Source organism: Aythya fuligula, chromosome Z (assembly GCF_009819795.1).
Source record: "Aythya fuligula isolate bAytFul2 chromosome Z, bAytFul2.pri, whole genome shotgun sequence".
NCBI lineage: Eukaryota > Metazoa > Chordata > Aves > Anseriformes > Anatidae > Aythya > Aythya fuligula.
Genome location: NC_045593.1, coordinates 3127199 through 3145235, shown reverse-complemented (window position 1 = coordinate 3145235; position 18037 = coordinate 3127199). Strand labels below are relative to the sequence as shown.

Sequence of the window (18037 nt, the reverse complement as noted above, 5' to 3'; positions counted from 1 at the left end):
CAAGGATTTATTCCAGCCCCCCTATACCCAAACATTACTTGGCTAAACCTCTTGGCCTAAATAACTACATCTTGTTGGACAGAATTTGGGTGCTGCCACTTCCAGAGGCGATGTTCCTTCAACAGGCCATTATGAAGATTTGTGTCTGTTTTTCACAGTTACCTTATTGTTGGCAAATGATAAAAACACATGATATTTCAACAGATTGCCATGTCTTCCTTTCACTGTACATGACAAAAAGAGCTGAAATGTCATGTATTTCACTACCAGCACACAATCACAAAAGAAGTAAGAAAAACCTATTCTAACCAGAAGCTGAAAGGGTAGTACCATCTTTAGTCAATGCAGGATATGTTGTCTTTCTATCATACACTGGGAAATGGAAACACCTAGAAAAATGTCATGCATTTGCAGTCATGTCATAAGTGAAATCATGTAAACATTTAGTTGAAAGATGCATGAGATTCCATCCTTTTGCCATATTCACAAAACCGCATAATAAACTGGGGGCAAGTAGACTCAATATTTAGAAGACAAGACTATCAGCTAAACAATTTCTATGTTCAGAGGAGCTTTTCTCATGTTCTTGCTTGATCACTGTGATGCATGAGGCTTTGCTTTCAGATACAGAAGCATTGCTGATGTTTGGGAAACCCCCAGTGGAAAATTATAGTTGTAGTTCTAACGGGCACCTCCTACAGGGCTGGTTTCAAGAGCCCTGAACTACAGAAGGTTGGCTTCCCATCCTTTAATCCTTTCTTACCAATGCTTCATCCATCTTCTCTCTGCAGCAACAGGGACCAAGCTAAAATGCTCACCCAAATCTGGACAGGCTCAGACTGATGCTGCCCCAACCTAAAATCAACCCTGTGCATCCTTGATTTTGGTCACTCACAAAAAACAGTAAGTACAAGAGGAAAGAGTAGGCTGAGATGACTCGTAGAACCATTAACTCATTTATGAGTTAACTCATCCTTAACTCATTTAAGGTTATGGCTGATTAAGAAATCTATTACGGGTTCTCCTGACTTCTTCTCTAAAGGGCATGCAGTATTTTATTTTAATTTTGGAAAGATAACAATTGGGTGCTTTCCACAGCCACGTGCAGAAGAGCACTTTCCCAATTAAGTGGCTCTTTATGTAAATGCTGACCACAAGAAAACTCCCTGGAAAGCAGACGCTGCTTTGATGGCTTTGCCAAGCACTTGAAGGCAGGTCTGGGCACAAGCAGCTCTTCCCCCAACAGAGCTGCTGCTGCTTCCAGCTCAGCCACTGACCTGCCACGGGGCCACAGCATCTTTTACTTCCTCACCTCAGTTTCCTTCTCTGAGAAATAGAGAAAAACGGTACTCCGTTTTATACGTTCATTGAGATATCTGGATGAAAATCACAGAACAAAGCATACTGATTAGATATTTTATTATATATATATATTAGATATTTTATAATTAAATTCTATTAAATTAGATCTATTATATAATTAAGTTCTCCCTGGTGTTTCTGAGGATGATGGGATAATAAAACTTCTTGGGCTAGCTCTGATTTCTGAGTTTCAAATATGGCAAACAGGGCTGAAATTTCATGTATTTTCTTTACCATTCCCATATCATTTTCTTTACAGACTCTCATGTTTGAGTTGCTTCACTGGGAAGAGAAGCTCTTTTGAGGGTAAAATTTAAAATAGGTGCAGGTACCTCTTGTCGGTGCTGTAGAAATGGAGAAAATGTGAAGTTACCGTGTGACATTAGCATAGGCTTAATAATTTCTGAAGCACATTTTCAAGAAAACCAAAACAATAAGAACACAGAAAAGCAGAGACACACAGCCTGTCCTAGACCCCGTGGAGAAGGACTTTGTACTTTCTTAGTGCAATTATCTGGCTGAGGGGAAATTAGTGTATGCAGACTTTTAATAAAGTCACCTTGTTTTCATGGGAGGTGAGCAACTGCTGACCCTGATGTTATTCTTTTTTAAAAAAAAATTGTGGACTGAGTCAAAAGCCTCATAATAGGACCTTAAGTTATATAATATGTTTTCCACCACATTCAGTGCAGTGATAGGAACTGGGAAGCTGCATACAGAAGATGGCATTGGCATCAGCTGGAGAAAAACAGAATGATGGGACCACAATGGGTGTGCAACTATGCACAGAGCAGAGAGGCTGTTTCCTAAATTACACTGTTTTCACCCTAAATTATTCCATTTATGCTTGCCTCCAATTTTCTACAGCTGGGTGTGGGTGGTTACCCATCAAATTTACTTTAGACCCACTGAATTACTCTTCAGAAACCTTTAAGGACACTTATCGCTCTGTACCTGATTTCACACAGGCTTCAGTGGGATTTAGGCATATGAATTTGGACCATCATGCCCACTCTGAAAAAGTGGCGAACATTCTCAGCTCCTAAATTGGGAGCTCCTAATTTAAGCTTTAAGAAAAGCAAGTATCCCCACACCTTTCAAGTGTGAGCCTTACATAATATGGATCTGAACACACGTTTCCACCTACAGAAGGGAATACAGGTTTACAAGAGATTTGGTAGGAAGCATGTAACAGCAAAAATTCAAATTTCCTTGGTGATCTCAAAATACCTTTTAGATTTATTCCCCCTATATCCATCATACACATATCCACAGTATTATGTTTCATCAAAAAGCAATAAAAGTTACTGAAGAACAGGCCTGAAGGGTACAGATTTCCTTCCAAATACTCACTTGCTTGTCAGATGAGTCTTGGGGGTAATCCCATGCTCTCCAAAAAGAGTAACAAAGACATTGGCATCTGTTCCAGCTCCACGGACATCTCCTGTCACTGTCACCACTTCATAAACTGTGGAAGGAGAAGAGAAATATCAGGACAACAGGAGAAATTCCTTAACCCATGCAATGTAGATCCAAGACATTTCCCAAAATGAAGCAGATCTGCAAACCCTGGAGATGGATCTCGACACCCACCTTGAACAGAGAACATCATCGCTGCTAAGAATCCGCACAACTGGTGAAAATCACCACATCAAGCTGACACACAGGCAGACAGGGGTTGAGTTAGGACAGATTTTGCTGAAAATTGAACACTTCTGTCTGCGAACACACACTACCTCACCTCCCATCCCATAATGTATGTGCATGTATTATATGTAACAGACGAATTTATGTGAAGTGTTAGAGTAAAGCTGTTGAGCCATTTTTCATTTATGCACATGTCAAGGCAATACACACTTCCCTGTTTGCTTTGGTAATATATTTGTATGAAGCTGAGAAATCACTACAGCCAGAAAGTTTGCTTTTCAGATGTTCTGGAGATTTTACCAAAGACCAAATGGTAAATCACAATGAGAATAAGACAGGAAAATGTTTAAATTAGACTCTAAATTTGTGGAGCTTTGAGACTCTCAACGCTCTGCTTTCTGAGCAGTAGATTGAGTGGTGACTTTATCACCACACATCAGTACCTTCTTGGGAGAAGCACAATTAGAAAAGAGGCTTCTGCTCAAGTGGAGAAAGGTATAGCAAGATCCGATGGTCAGAAAGTAAAGCAAAATAACTTTGGATTACAGTCAGACACACATCTCTCGAGCAGGATGGTAAGTGCAGTTGGAATAACACTTTGGGCTTGAAAACAGGTCACCTTTCTGAAGGACATGTCTTGGGGGGCTCGGTACAGACGGAACTAGATGAAGTTATAAAACTCTGCTTATAGCAGACCAAGTATCCTGACAGCTCTTTTTGGCTTTAGGCTATACGAAGGTCATTAGTTGGTAACAGTATTTTACTTCAGGCTCAGACCAATAGGCTAGAGGAAAGGCGAAACTTCATTTCATCTTGCACAGCCTGACTGGTAAGTATGTGATTTCTCAGACCTAGCAACGTAAAAATGTCTTTCTTCATGGATGCATCAGAATCACGTCTTTTATTAGGGCCCATTTTTTACTTATAATATTACACATTTATTAAGAAGACATCATAAAGGACTATCTACTTCGAGCTTCACAGCTCTGCCCATTCCCCCGCCCCCCCCCCCCCCACACACACACACAGTTTGCTCAAAGCATCCTGGAGAGGAAATTAAATCAGAATGTTAACTGAAAGGTTTGGAGACTGAGTGCTAGAGCAAAGCCCAGGCCACTCAGGTACAACTGATTGGAACTAACTCTTCATTTACAGTAGAAATGCACTGCAGTGAGACAGAATGAAATACCACAATATTTTCCTAACCACACCTTTCCACAAATGCAAACAAGACAGAAAGGGGATAGTATCATAATAACTGCAGTAAGGTATAGCCTGTGCTCAGCTAGATTTTAAGAATGTTTTGGTGTGGCATATTTTATTTATGGGCTCAGGGAGGGAGAGATTTCTTTGCAGCAGTGCAAAGAAGAACATGAAATCCACAGCTTCCATATAAGATGAAATGAGAACACTGTACATAAATCTTCCTCCTGTTAGCATTCACACATGCCAATGGGGGATGTTTGGCACAACGTAGACAGACAGTGGTCGCCTTAACTGTTAACAGAAGGACATGCAATCCACCTTGCCTTTGTGATTCACTGTGAATTAACTTCATGGTTTTCAGTGCTGCATCATTTCTGCTTTGGAAACTGCTAGCATCATTAAGCTCCACTCATTTATAGCAGCTTTTTATGTTCAGTCATCTCAGAGCTTATTACAACATGTCTGTTTCATGTAAGTACATCTCACCATCAGTACTTCTCACCCTCAGCCACCAGCAGAGACACAGAGCACTGGGGAAACTCGTGCATCAACAGTGTTGCATGCAAAACTAGCCACCAGCCAACACAACGCATCTAACACCATCAACAACCCACAACACTCCCCCCTTAAAAATCAAGACCCTTCTCCAGTCCCCACAACAAGAGTCACACAGCTGTCAGAAGCCTCAAAACACAAGTGAGTACAAATTTGCACTTCAGGTTCACAACCCCAAACTCAGCCTCTGTGCACGGAGTGAGCAGGCAGCAGGTGGATCAGCAGTTTTCACCATGAGCAGATCCGGGAGTGGAGGACAGATGTGCTGGAGCCCAAGTAGCTCATGTTATTACTGAGCATATGCTGTGGTTAGCACTGATTTAATTAACTGTGCACAGAGGGACAAAGTGACGGCTAGATTGGTGACATCAGCACATCAGCACACTTCAGACATGTCACAGCGTGCCCCTGGGAGAGGAAAGAAGCCTGGCCACCTCCTCTCCATCACTACAGCTGTGCTGCCAGCTGTGCAAATAAATGATGTCACAGCTTTCCAGCAATGCCATGGGAGCAAGGCCCAGGACTCCCCCTGGGGGAAGAAAATAAAAGTTAAATGCTACTACTGATGCTAAATCTTTCTAGAAAACACACCTGGGAGATGCCGCTTATTCATCTGCTTCCTTCAAATGCAAGGAGCCTGAGAGCTCAGTGGTCTGGATCCCGGGTCTTTTTCTTTCTTTGCATTTATTTTTGATCAGCCTGATCTGACAGCTGATGGGTGTGATCCTGACAGGGAGTATGTCTGCAGCTTGAGGACCCAGCAGGTAGAAAAGGTCAGGCAGCTGTTGGGGCAATGTTTTGTACACCAAGCCTCTTCACTGGGCACAGCATCCGTGGCATAAGACAAGAGCTGCAGAGTACTGACATTTCTCAACCACCCCAGGAGTTTTCTCCTGAATAATTGGATATTCTGGCTTTGAGAGAACATGTCCAACCTTAGCAAATCCCAGGCATAAACATCTTCTACTTTACAATTTGAGACAATAAAGCTGAATTAGCTGAAAAGCTTGAAATTGGATTTCTGTGGAAGTCACACTTCTAACCAAATGTGGAATCTGGGCAGAAAAGATCGATTTTGCTACTTCAGTGCCCCTGCTGAGAAAGGGAAGATTAACAAAAGACAGAAATGAAATATCTCAAGTATAATATCTATTTCATCGTAAAAGTTAGGTCTCCCCCTTCCCACCAAGTCCCTTACTTTCTTCTGGGGTGCAGAAGAAAAGTAAGTTTCTTTCTTCACAGGCTTTCCAAGCTTCTTCCCTGTTTGAATCAATTTCCACATTCCTCTTCCCCACTCAGTTGGTCTGAATTTGCCTCTCATTGCTATGATTATCAGGAACGTGGGCTGTTTTCACTTATAAGAGTGTATTTACACTCAAAGGTTTGCCTCTATAGTGCAAAACTGCCAGCCCCTAAAACCTTCCACAGATAGAAAATATCTGTCCAAATTTGCCAGAAACTGCTAACTCATTTTTAGAAGGACTGCTGTGTAAATACATCTGACCACATATTTATTCAGTCTTTCTATCACCATGCATCAGTCTCTCAAGGAATACATGCTTATTACCAAAGAAAATTTTATGTTATAAAGTAAAAAGGAAAAAAAAATGCAATATTTCTTTGCAAAGTAATAAGCTACAAAGGTTGCTGTTTTCCCATCCTTTGACGATGATGCTCATTGTCATTTCAGGGTATCTCCTGGGGCTGTTGTGTGGTCCTACAGCTGAAGACAAATTATAGCAAAGTTTTTCAGAAGAGAACAAGGTTTCGGTATATCACTCCAGATTTGGCTGTGTCCTGCCATTTAGACTCCTGCTCGACAGAAGCAATCACTGAATGCAAATAAAAAGAACATCCATAGGGATTTTATAGTTACCACTGAAGCTTCCAAGTGCATCCACGAAATCTCCCTCCTCCCTTTCTAATTTATGGGATGTCAGCATGTAATGGCTCTGCTTCCAGCTAACACCGATGAGAGTAATAATGAGGAACCACTGAGCTCCTCAAAGAGTTTTGCTCTTGGAGCAGAGTCTGGGAGGGCCAGCTGAACCATGCTGACATCTCCACAGGGTCAGCAGAGGCAACACTCCTAAACAGGCACCACAATGTTTTGTCAGCTGCACACCTCGAGAGTTTCTGACTTTCCCATCCTGGTCAGCAGGATTTGAAACACAAACTTTCTTCAGAGTTTTGCAATAATTTTTTATTTCCAAAATATGAAAACCTCATCTTATACAGATTTCTGCCTGTCTTACACATCAAGACCTACTTCAGCAGAAGGCTCTATTCACAGATAGATATTTACATCTAGCATTCTCCTATTTCCCTCTTGGTCAAATACAAGGTGCAAACAACGACATTCCCCAAAACAAATATTGACATTGGTCACCCACTTCCCTTCAGATAGGGACAGGATGGAGGATCTTCCTCCAAGCTGATACTTGGTCAGGCCATTCAACCAGTCTTAAGATGCTCCTGCCTATTTGTGTTGTTCCTACCAATGTTGGATGAATTCATCACATAACACGGGCAGGGGCCACCTAAGGAGAGGTGGGACTGTCGCAAAAGCAAAAGGGAGAGTACCAGATCCCGGTATGAACATTAATCTCCATGTGGGACACTGCTCACAGGAAGACAGCTACATGTGGGTGCTTTTCGTCGACAAACAGTCTCACCTCTAAGGTCAATGTCAGCCTATTCTGAGTGCCAAGACACAGTCAAGTTACAGTAATCTACAGTGTTATATATGGGAATGCTTGGTTTTCAGGCTAGTCTCCAAATCTTGCTTTTCTCCCAATGGGCTAGGCAAAGTCAATACAAAGCTTTTAATACAGCCACTGATACAGACTCTTGTTCCAAATATTATCTCAATCAAATGGAATTTGGTTCACTTATCTCATCTGGTAGATACCAAATCCCCAGCTGACTCCACTCTTCAGCTATCTGGCATTAAGACTTCAGAAACTGGTGAAAGTTTCAGCAAGCAGAGCAGAGCTGATTTGCTATGGACTGCAAACCCATTACTACTTTTCATGGGCATACACAAGAGCAAAAAGGGAAATAATCGACACTAGATTCTATTCTGAAAATAAGCATTCAAAACCAGTCATTTCAAGCACAAGACACAGACAGCATAAAATCAGTATCAGGTTACATTGCAACGTTGCTGGAAGAACTTACATCTGTTTTTCTGTCTTGCAGAAAGAGCAGATACTATTAACTGTCCATTCAACAGCCAGAGAAGAAAAACACTTGCTTCAAAATGGTTGCTAAAATATTACTGTAAATACCAGCAAGCAGAGACTGAGATCTTCTAGCCAAAAGGCATGTAAAAGTTCCTTAGCTCAGTAGGGAGGGAATTTCTTCAGGGTTGAAGAGTGCTTTGACTGATTAATTTGGCTTTCTCTGGCTCCAACTACGTGGGACTGCTTGGCACCAATTATAGCAGTGACTGCAGATCCCCTAGGGTCACATTCTTATACTGCGAGTAGTGAGAACTGAGTTAGAGGTTATAATGGTGCCTAAAACTTTGTCTAGCAAGATTAGTGGCCCTGGGTAAAAATAAACAAATAATAAGGGTTATGTCAGAGGAATGTTTTAACACATGGAATAGGATATCAAAGCTAGTGGGGAGTCAAAGAGTTTAGGTAAGGAAGAAGGAAAGCAGAAAAGAAGCTGAGCCATGCTGTGAGCATGAGTAAGGAAACAGAGGATGCAAATGCTCCAGGGCAACTGCAGACATGAAACGCTGGCATCCTGGAGGCAGCCTGCAATGCACTGCCACCCTTCAGTACCTCTGCCTTTTATCCCTCCCTGAGCTCACCTATCAAGCACCATCACACACCATATCCATCACAGCTCTCATCTCCATCATCATTACCTACTGCCTCAAAGAGATCTGCAACCCCAGCCTGTACTTCTGGGCTGCATGCACAAGGCGAGCAAGAATTAAACCCTCCTACACCACAGCAGTACAAGAAAATAAACAGATGTTGCCTTTATCTTGCCTATAAACCCAAAACAACACAAACTGCTTTGAGCCTGTGGCTATCAGACCTACCCTCATCCATTTATCAGGATGCATTTACCTCAGCAGCTGTAATAGTTGTTTGTACTTCACGCTTTCCAGTTAGGAATTCACTGATTATCCTCAATATTCACACATTCTCAAGACTTGCCTAATGCTGATTCATGCAATGCACCTATCACCCTGGCTGATACTGAAGCACTTCAGTATGTTTGTCTTAGAGCACCTCGACATTTATGCAAAATCCCTTGGAAGTTTCTAAGCCCCTGTGCTGCCTGCTTCAGGTTATAGCTGCCCAAATGATTCTTGATGCACATGAACACACTGGTTATACACTTGTTGAGGTTAGAGTCTCATTGAGGGACCATCCTTTAGCCACTGTGAAGATGGGCCTTTGAAATTATTTTGTTTGTTTTTATCAGGTCACAGTTTGAGCGGTAATCTCTTGTCATACACAAAATGAGTCAAATTCTTCTCTCGTTCTCTTTGGGGCAAATCCTGACTGACTCCATTGACTTGAACACAATGGCTATGGATTCATATTGGCTAAACCGTGAACAGATTTGGGCCTCACACACTATGAGAGATCTCTTGCTCTTTTTATGCTCTAGCAAAAGCAGCTTTTGAGTCTGGCATGGATGCCAAATTAATTACTCAAAGCAAAAGAGAAGGATTTTTTTCCACAACTATTTGGACTAGTTACACACTGTTATCCATTTTTCCCATTCATAGATTATATAAAGAATTGTGAAATTATTCTATCTTGCATTCTGAGATGCTTCACAGACATGAATTAGGGAAGCTGCCCCACAGACTTACCACTGTCTGTTCGTACTGGTATTATCCTGAGCTCCAAAACCTCGTTTCTCTCTCAGAACTGAAATCCAAAGCTGAGTACTGTCCCACCAACTCCCACAGGCGGGGTAGCAGTATTTTGGGGTTTGTCATGCTTCATCATCTATTGCAAAATCAGCGATTCATTCTCATGCACCATGGGAAGCCAAACTTGTTTCATCTGGTGCTCAGGCTATCACTTAAAAGTGCTTTTGCTTTCATACCACCAGGAAAAAACATCAGTTCTTTGCTGGAACAGCAAATTAGAATTAGCTTAGCAATCGACATCTTTGTTATTCAAGTTTAAATTGCACTGGAGGAAAACACTGTGCCTCAGGGGAGAGAAACATTTGCGAGAAAAACCTGTGCAGCTTCTTTCATTATCTTTGGAGGCAGGGAAGGCCAGCCAGAGCACAGGGTTTCTCTGAATCATGACCAAGAACAACAATGTTAGATGTTACTGTCTAGTGGAAAGTAATGCAGCCCAGATAAAATTTAATATTGATTTTATTTGCAATACTGAGCAAGCAAAGCCTGCAGCAGAACAACGCATCTGCAGAATGCAATGGAAACCTCTCCCCACCATTTGCTCCAGGACCAGACTCCAACAAGAGCCCTGTTTTCTTCTAGCTGTCCAGGCAGCCGGACAACCATGATTTAGAAGAAATGCTCTCCTTGCTGCCAGCTCCTTTTCCCAATACCCAGAAGATGCCAGGTAGCAGGAAGGGCGATTCCACCACAGATCCCTTTTTGTGGCCCCCTTGGCCTGAAGGCACTGAGGGGCTGGATCCTTCATCTTCCCCAGGGTGAGCAGAGCAAGGCCTTTCTCCTGATTAGTTCCTGGAGAACTGAGTTACTTTTACAGACAACAAGGTGCTGACAAGGAGATGTTTCAAAACCACTCATCCTAAGGCAGAGAATTGCGTAGGGTTGTGTTCAGTGCTGTGAGCCAACAGCTGGCAAAGTCATCAGCACACAAGGACCAGGCAATGCCTCGAGCAGGGACAAGGCAGAGGGTGGCACAGTGCCATCTAAACATCCCAGCTGAGGAACCGGCACCTTTTGCTCCTCAGACACAGTTTCCAGCTCCTGTTGATGCTTTGCATTAGCAGGGCCTGATACCTGCCAGAAGCTTGTTATAAACACAAGCAGCATGTGTTGCTATATTTACACACACACACAGGTTGTTGGATGTCATTATGAATTGATCATAATACCCTAACTTAATCATTCATGAAAGACTGTTGCTACTCCCCAAATAGCACTTTTAAAAAGAATTTTTTTAGCTTGAATTGATAGAAACTATGACCTTCCAACCTCCTATCTCTTCCTTTTCTACCTTTCTCTGTTAACTGAGTGTTAATCAGACAAGTCTGATACTGTTATACAAACATATATCAAGTGAAGTGAGTGTACCAAACCAATGCAGAAAAAATACAGAAGGTCTGAACATCCAGGGTGAAGAGTAGGAAAGATTGATAGCTTCCACCAGCCACCACCACTGACAGCAATGAACCACCAGTGCTTTCTGATATCTGTCCGGTGACACTTAATTCACCAGCAAAAAAAACACAATTATTTTGCATTCTCTGAAGTATCATCACAAATGTATTTGTGATACTTAGATGGATAAACCACCCCATTTGAAGCTGCATGGGGATTAATTAAACCTGGAATTTAAAAAATAAAAAATAAAAATGGTTTACCCTGGTTCCCTCTCTGCTTATAGTTCATAGTGCTATAGTGCCTTACAGTTCAGCACAACTTTCTGCCTGGGCTTTCCATACAGATGAGGGCATTTCTGCCTTTTTAATGGCACAGTATTCAGGCAATGGACCAAGTGCCCTGGGACAGGATGATAAACAGCTCAAAAGACACATTTAACAAAGCATAAGCAGGACCAAAACTCACAACCCTTAAATCACAAGCGTGATGCTGAAATGGGGAATTTGATACACCAGTGAAGGGGACTGCTGTACCTGTGAGCAAGAGCAGCTGCTCAGTTTTCTTTCTTCCAAACAAAGAGTGAAGGACTGCCTAAGAAAAGCTTGGATTAAAACACACACATCCCACACTAATTGCAATCAGCTTAAGAGTTTGAAATAATTCAATAGTGTTTTTTTATTTTTATTTTTTATTTTTAATGTGATTCTACAGCCTTCCCCAGAGGACACCTTGCCCTACACCTTGGATGCTACATATAATTAAATCCAGGCTGAAGGGACACAAGGGCTGGAGGAAGCACGTTCATACTTGAATACATTAATCTACATTTAACATCTGCTTCCCAGTGAAATCTTGCTCAGTTTCTCTTCAGAAACTCTCTTCTAGTAACGTCCAAAAACAAAATATTCATCCTAAAGAGCAGCCACAGATAATTAAGGATATAAAACTGAACTGACCATTCTGCTCACATTTAAATATTTAGGGTATGAGGAGAGCAGCACTGCTTGAAAGCTGCGGCCCTTGCGCCTGTGGGTTTTCCAGGCACCAGCCGGCACACCAGCTGCGGGGGCACTTGGCAGCCCGGCACGTACAGCTGTTCCCCGATGCTGTTTTTGGTGCTGCCAGCTGGGCTGAGCTGTCCCCAAAGGGTCACATACATGTGGCAAGGATGGCTTCTGCATGTGCCTGAGGCTGCTGAGTCCTGCCCAGGCAGGGAGGGGGACACACAAGTGCTCAGCACAGGAGCCAAGCTCATCCCCTCCCCAGCCCCTCACACACACAGTTGGCACAAAGCTGCACGTAAGAGGGGACATCTGCAGGGGCCCAGACCCTAGGCTGGTTCTTCCCACAGAGGATTTGCTCCAAAAGCTTTGTGATGCCAATTTCCCTTAGCATGACTAGCGGCAGAGCCATGGCAGGTGGAAGGCCGACCACAGAGGACAAGGACCCATTGCAATTCTTTCCACAAAGCCCCTACAGCATTTTAACCATTAACTACTCCTTTAACTACTCATTTCCAATTCATATGTCTTCATTTCAGCAGGGCACATCCAGACATTTCCAGCTCTCCAGTGGGGCTATTCAGGTATACAGTGGGGGGAGTCAAATAACCAGACCCAAATATTTTTGGTGCCCAATTAAAATATCAAAGTGTTCCTGCAACTTAACCAACACTTTAATATCATATTTAGTTTAATACTAGTTTGTTTGTCACACAACCAGATAGTTCCTGGGTGTACTCACCTAGCAAACTCCAGAAGTGATCTAGAAACTTATATTTCACATTTCATAATGTATATTTCACACCATCATGTATAACTACGGAAAACACTGATATGTAAACAAGGGCAATCTTCAAGGCAGGTGTGACACCATCTCTCAGCAGCAGGCTTTGCATGTCCCACTGCATCACAAGCCATTAAATTGCCACTGGTACTAAATGTTTCTCTGAATATTTTACACCTAAAACCAAAGCTCATCCTAGAGGTGAGGAGAAAAATCTGTCTTCTGAGGAAGATTCTGGTTTAGAATATTAATCAAAACCTCAGTTCGGGAAGATCAGTGGGTGCAGGGCACAGATAAGGCAATTCTGCAACTGCTGATCATCTGTCATAGAAGTATGTGATACATCTGCCCAGTCCTGAATATAGCACAGGGAGAGCCAGAGCTGGCCACCGCACAGCACTTGCTCTCCTCCTCCATTCTGCTCCTAAATTACATTCAAGAGAACTCAGCAATAAACTCAGCATGTCCTGAACACTTTTTCTGTGCAACCCTTCATTGCAGTTGCTAAAGGAACACAGTGTGATAGATGTAATACAATAAAATGGATGGTGCACATCCAGAAGGAAGGATGAGCTGCTCATAGATCTACTCACAAATCAACATCGGCCATTTCCCTCCTCCCATCACTGTTTGAGACAATGTGTTAAATAAAACATACATTTCTAGAGTAGCTTCCTTCATTTTATAATTATTAACCATCACTGCCAAGATCACTGAGGTCTGGCATCCCCATCATCGTGCCGTGTGGACAAACCAGCAGTACTGCATACAAAGTGCTCAACATCCACTGGAAGAGAGGACTGCAGCCTCAAAGCCTTACTTCTCCTGGGAGCTGATCAAAGCCTTGCTTCCTCGCATGTGAGCATACATTTCTCATGGACCTCTGCAGTGTCTTTATCATCATGAGCCACCTCGGCTTTCCTAGTCATTTACTGTCACGCAGACCTGTCATTTAAGCAATCGCATGTGTGGAGTTGCCTTATCTTTCATCCTTTATGAAACACTCCTGGGAACCCTGGAGATGGAGGCTGAGTGAGCACAGCATGGCAGATCTGGCTGCACACTACAGCAACACTTCCAAGAGACAAGGAAAACTTGCTATGGGATTTGCTACTCTAAAGGGATGACACCCAGTTCTGAAATTCTGGTGGGAGAAAGAGGGGTTAAAAAAAAAAGTTTCTCACCAATTGGGCATAGAAAATAATGTTCAGTGACAGCTATGCAAGCAGAGAAGCCCTGAGAGGTCCCAAGCCAGGGGCACTTCCATGTGAATCAGCACAGGAGAGACACAGCTCCCCAGCCTAGGCTGGGCTCTCCCCCATCTGCCACAGCCCCTGGATGGCTCAGGATGGAGTCACCAGCCAGCAGCTCTCAGTTCAGCCAGGAGGAAGACTTGGTTCATGGAACAAAAGGATCTGGGAAAAGAAACATTTTCTTTCTTCCTACCAACCCATAGATACATAGGCTTTGGGAGAAGTGATCCTGAGAGCAAATAGTGACACTTGGTCCTCTGACCCCAAACATGAGCAGGAGGATAAATAACCATACCAGCCTCCCTCCTCTGTATCACAGGGCAGTCCCTGGAGATATCCAGAAGACAGCATGGGGAAAGAGATGTTGTTCCTGCAAGGACTGGGTTTCAGGCCTCTGACATCCATGCTAAGCCTCAGCCAGCTGGGACCTACAGAGCCTCTAGTGACAGGTAGGCAGCCAGGTGGCAATATCAACAGCCTCTGGATGCCTGCTTCACTTTAAATCTACTGCTTGCACCATTAACCTCACTTTACGCAGCGTGTCCTCTTAGGAGCATTATTGGTGATTCGAGATGTTCTGCAGTAGAAACTTTGCAAATACTTATTAATAACTGTCCTGGTTAACACCGGGATCACAGGAACAGGCAGAAGCTACAATGGAGTTAAAAATGCCTGCTATAATTTCCACACTATCACACAGTCACCGTGTCTTTTGCTTTTCTGTCCCTGGGAACCAGATTCACCTTGTTCTTCAGTCATCAGTCGAATGCGACAAAGGCAGGGGGAATCCTCCTCTTGCTTGCTAATACAATAAGAGGACATCAGATGACACAGACACCACCAACTCCCTGCTTATAAAACATTTACAACATCTCCCTTCTTTTCACAGCAAAAGAAATTGTGGCTCATGAACTGAAAAGCATCCCTACTGCATATTCACCAGTACCAAGGGCAGCCCACATCTCCAGAGCAGCAGGGAGGCTGTTTGCATGGTTTACACGTTTCCTGGAAGCCTGACCAACATCAGTCCCTTCAGTTAGTGATCCCTTCGGATGAAAAACAGCAACAGCCTCCAGAACCAAGTCACAAATAAATAAAAAATAAATAAATAAAATCTTCTGCTTTGAATCAAAATGCGAAGATCAACAGCATTGTGCATGGCAAAGGGAGTAGCTGCAACGCAAGCAAGAGAATAGGAAGTTAGAGCTTGCTCCTAAGCTTTTGCTTTCTGTGCCAAATGGCCCATAGAAGGTTTTCACTGAGGAAAACCTCAGTGGGTCATTGTTTGGGTGCGTCCTACCCAATGCCTTTCTCCCCTCCCTGCCCTCACTTCCATAAATATCTGGAAAATGAGCGTGCAAAAAACCCAATCCACAGCTAAGGAAGGAGAGGCCCTGAACTAAAGCAGCCACCAATGATTCACTCTTGGGATGTCTGGCCACATGAAAAGTTTCTTGGGGGTCCTGGAACTGTCACAATAGTAAGTGTCACAGCTTTTGGCCCAAGTTTTTTTAATTTCTGATGGGAAGTATGAGAATCCATTCCCTGCTTAATTCATTTCTCAACATACTTAACCACAAACTATTACCTCCCCTGGAGAAACTGTTGACAAACTAAGCAGAAGACCATGGGGAAACTGTTACAGATTTTTGCTGGAACTTCTCCCTTTGCATCGTGCAAAAGTTAATAGCCCTCTATTATTAAAAAATAAGATGGTGGTATGAGGGGGGAGAAGTTGTCTCAGAGCCATCACAAATGAAACGGATTAAGTGTACAGCCTGAATATTGTACTCATACGGGCTTTGCTTTACCTGCATCAGACCTTTTGCATCACTTTCCCTTTCCCAGTGCATGCAGAAGGCACCATTACAGAAGTCATCAATTATATTTAATCTATATCCAACCACAAGTGTGAGATACTTCACAAGACTCCTTAGGCACACCCTGTTCTCCAAATTGGCATGCACAAGGTGTGTTATTACCCCAATTAACACAGTGCTGAGAGGCTAAGCACCTTGCCAAGATCCAGTTACACAGGTAACGTGCAGCTGGTGTCACCCCTTGGCAGTCCTTTACCTCTTTGCTGCCCACCCCGATAAGGAGATAACCCCACTGTGGTTGGGAGCACCCTCCTTCCTACCCAGGGCTCCCAGATAAAGCGCTCAAGTACAGATACAAAGAGACAAAATGCTCAAGCCCAGCAGATAAAATGCTCAAGTACAGCCTTTTTCCAGAAGCTAACTCAGTGTAGATGGCTACGAGCCTTCTCTAGACCATGTATTGATCTAAAGTACCCTGTGTATATAAAACAGACTATTTATCATACAGAGTATTAATGTTTAGATACAACTAGACATATTTCCCCACCTATTTGGTTACTGGCAACAGCAAGAGAGACTGTGTGCTGAGCATCCTGCTACTACACCCACCCTAAGTGGTGCACTGCCTGCCTGATCCAGTGGCTGCTGTCACTGGCATACTCCTGCTGCGTGCACATGAGCAAGAACACACATCTTGGCTACACATCCTGCTTACACAGGGGAGTCTGACTGCTGATCCAGCTTCTGAGCAGCACCACAGTGCAAATAATGTTAATTAGGAGAATGCAATTACAGCAGTACCATGCACACAGCAAAGAGACTTCATAAACTGGAAAGCTAATACAGACACAATCTGTCGGTGCCATCTCACACAGCAAAAATTCTCATTTAATTAGAAATGTTCTCTACAGAGGAAAGACAAGTGCCTGCACTGCCAGGAAGGGTCCTGGGATGGACATCCACAGGGCTAACAGCACCACTGCCTGCTCAAGGGGGGAATGGGAAACAATGGAGCTGACCTTTTTTTTTGTTGTACTCATCCTCTGTTGCATTGGAGGAGTCTGAGTGGTAGTCCCGAAGCTCCTGTTCATACAACTCCAAAAAATTGTCCTCTTTCTTTCCTTTCTTGGACTTGTCACCTTTCTTCTTTTCTTTGCTCTTTTTGCCTTTCTTCTTCTTTTTCTTCTTCTTCTTCCTGTGCTCATAGTCCTCCTCTTCCTCACTGCTGTACTCTCTTCGTTTCTTTTTCTTCTTCTTTTTCTTCACTTCCCCATCATCCTCTGAGTCCTCAGACTTTGATTTCTTTTTGCTTTTCTTTTGGCTTTCATCATCCCCATCTTCCTCCACTACCTCCTCCACTACTTCTTCTTGCTCCTCCTCCTCCTCCTCCTCCTCCTCTTCTTTGTTCTTTTGGGTCTTTTCTTTCATAGCATTGTTTTTTACCCCTACACTTTAAACAACACACCACAATTGCCTTGACTTGACTTCTGCAGCCTGTTCTGCCTCCTCTACCAATTGTTGAAGCCCTCCTGACCTAGGGCCAGGCTGCCCTCATTTCAGTGTCCTTCCTCCTCTGTGGCTCACCTATGTCCTGGAGTCCCGTGTCCTTCCCAACAGCTCTCCTCCTTCTGACTCCTCCTGCCTTACTTCACCTCCTTGAAGGTGGCACCTTCCTCTTCCTCCCCTTCTGTCTCTTCTGATCTTTGGGTTTTCTTCTTTTTCGCTATTATTTATTCATCAGTCGGTGCTGAGACCTCTCTTTTTCCAGTGCCACCTTGGGCCGTGTTCAGGTCAGTTAACAATCTGGGTCTACTCTATCCGGATGTGTCGGTCACGGTTGTAGCTCTTTGGAAAATGGCTCGGACAAGGGCACATTGTCCTCTTGATTCTTCCCTTCACGTGCCAGCTGCCAAGGGGCAAGAACAGGGACATTTCTCCTCCTCACAGCCTGTAGCAGCTTCAGAAACCTCATGAAAAATTACTTAGTGTTACCCAGACATGTGATTGTAAGACAGACAGGCAGGTGAAAAAGGAGACCCACCAAGCAACCATATCATGCTGGTCTGCATTTCCTTTCCATTATTCATGGTGTCAGGATCACC

General features: G+C 43.4%; 1 protein-coding gene across 1 annotated transcript in view; it reads right to left on the bottom strand.

Annotated features, from left to right (window-relative positions):
* LOXHD1 (lipoxygenase homology domains 1) overlaps positions 1-17363 on the bottom strand; it is a 140290-nt gene extending 122927 nt beyond the window's left edge. The window contains exons 1-3 of the mRNA XM_032205982.1: positions 16955-17363; positions 2716-2830; positions 1695-1706 (exon numbers count right to left, since the gene is read on the bottom strand). Of these exons, the coding sequence (XP_032061873.1) occupies positions 1695-1706; positions 2716-2830; positions 16955-17363 (536 nt within the window). The remainder of the gene's footprint in view (positions 1-1694; positions 1707-2715; positions 2831-16954) is intronic.
* Positions 17364-18037: the final 674 nt, after the last annotated feature.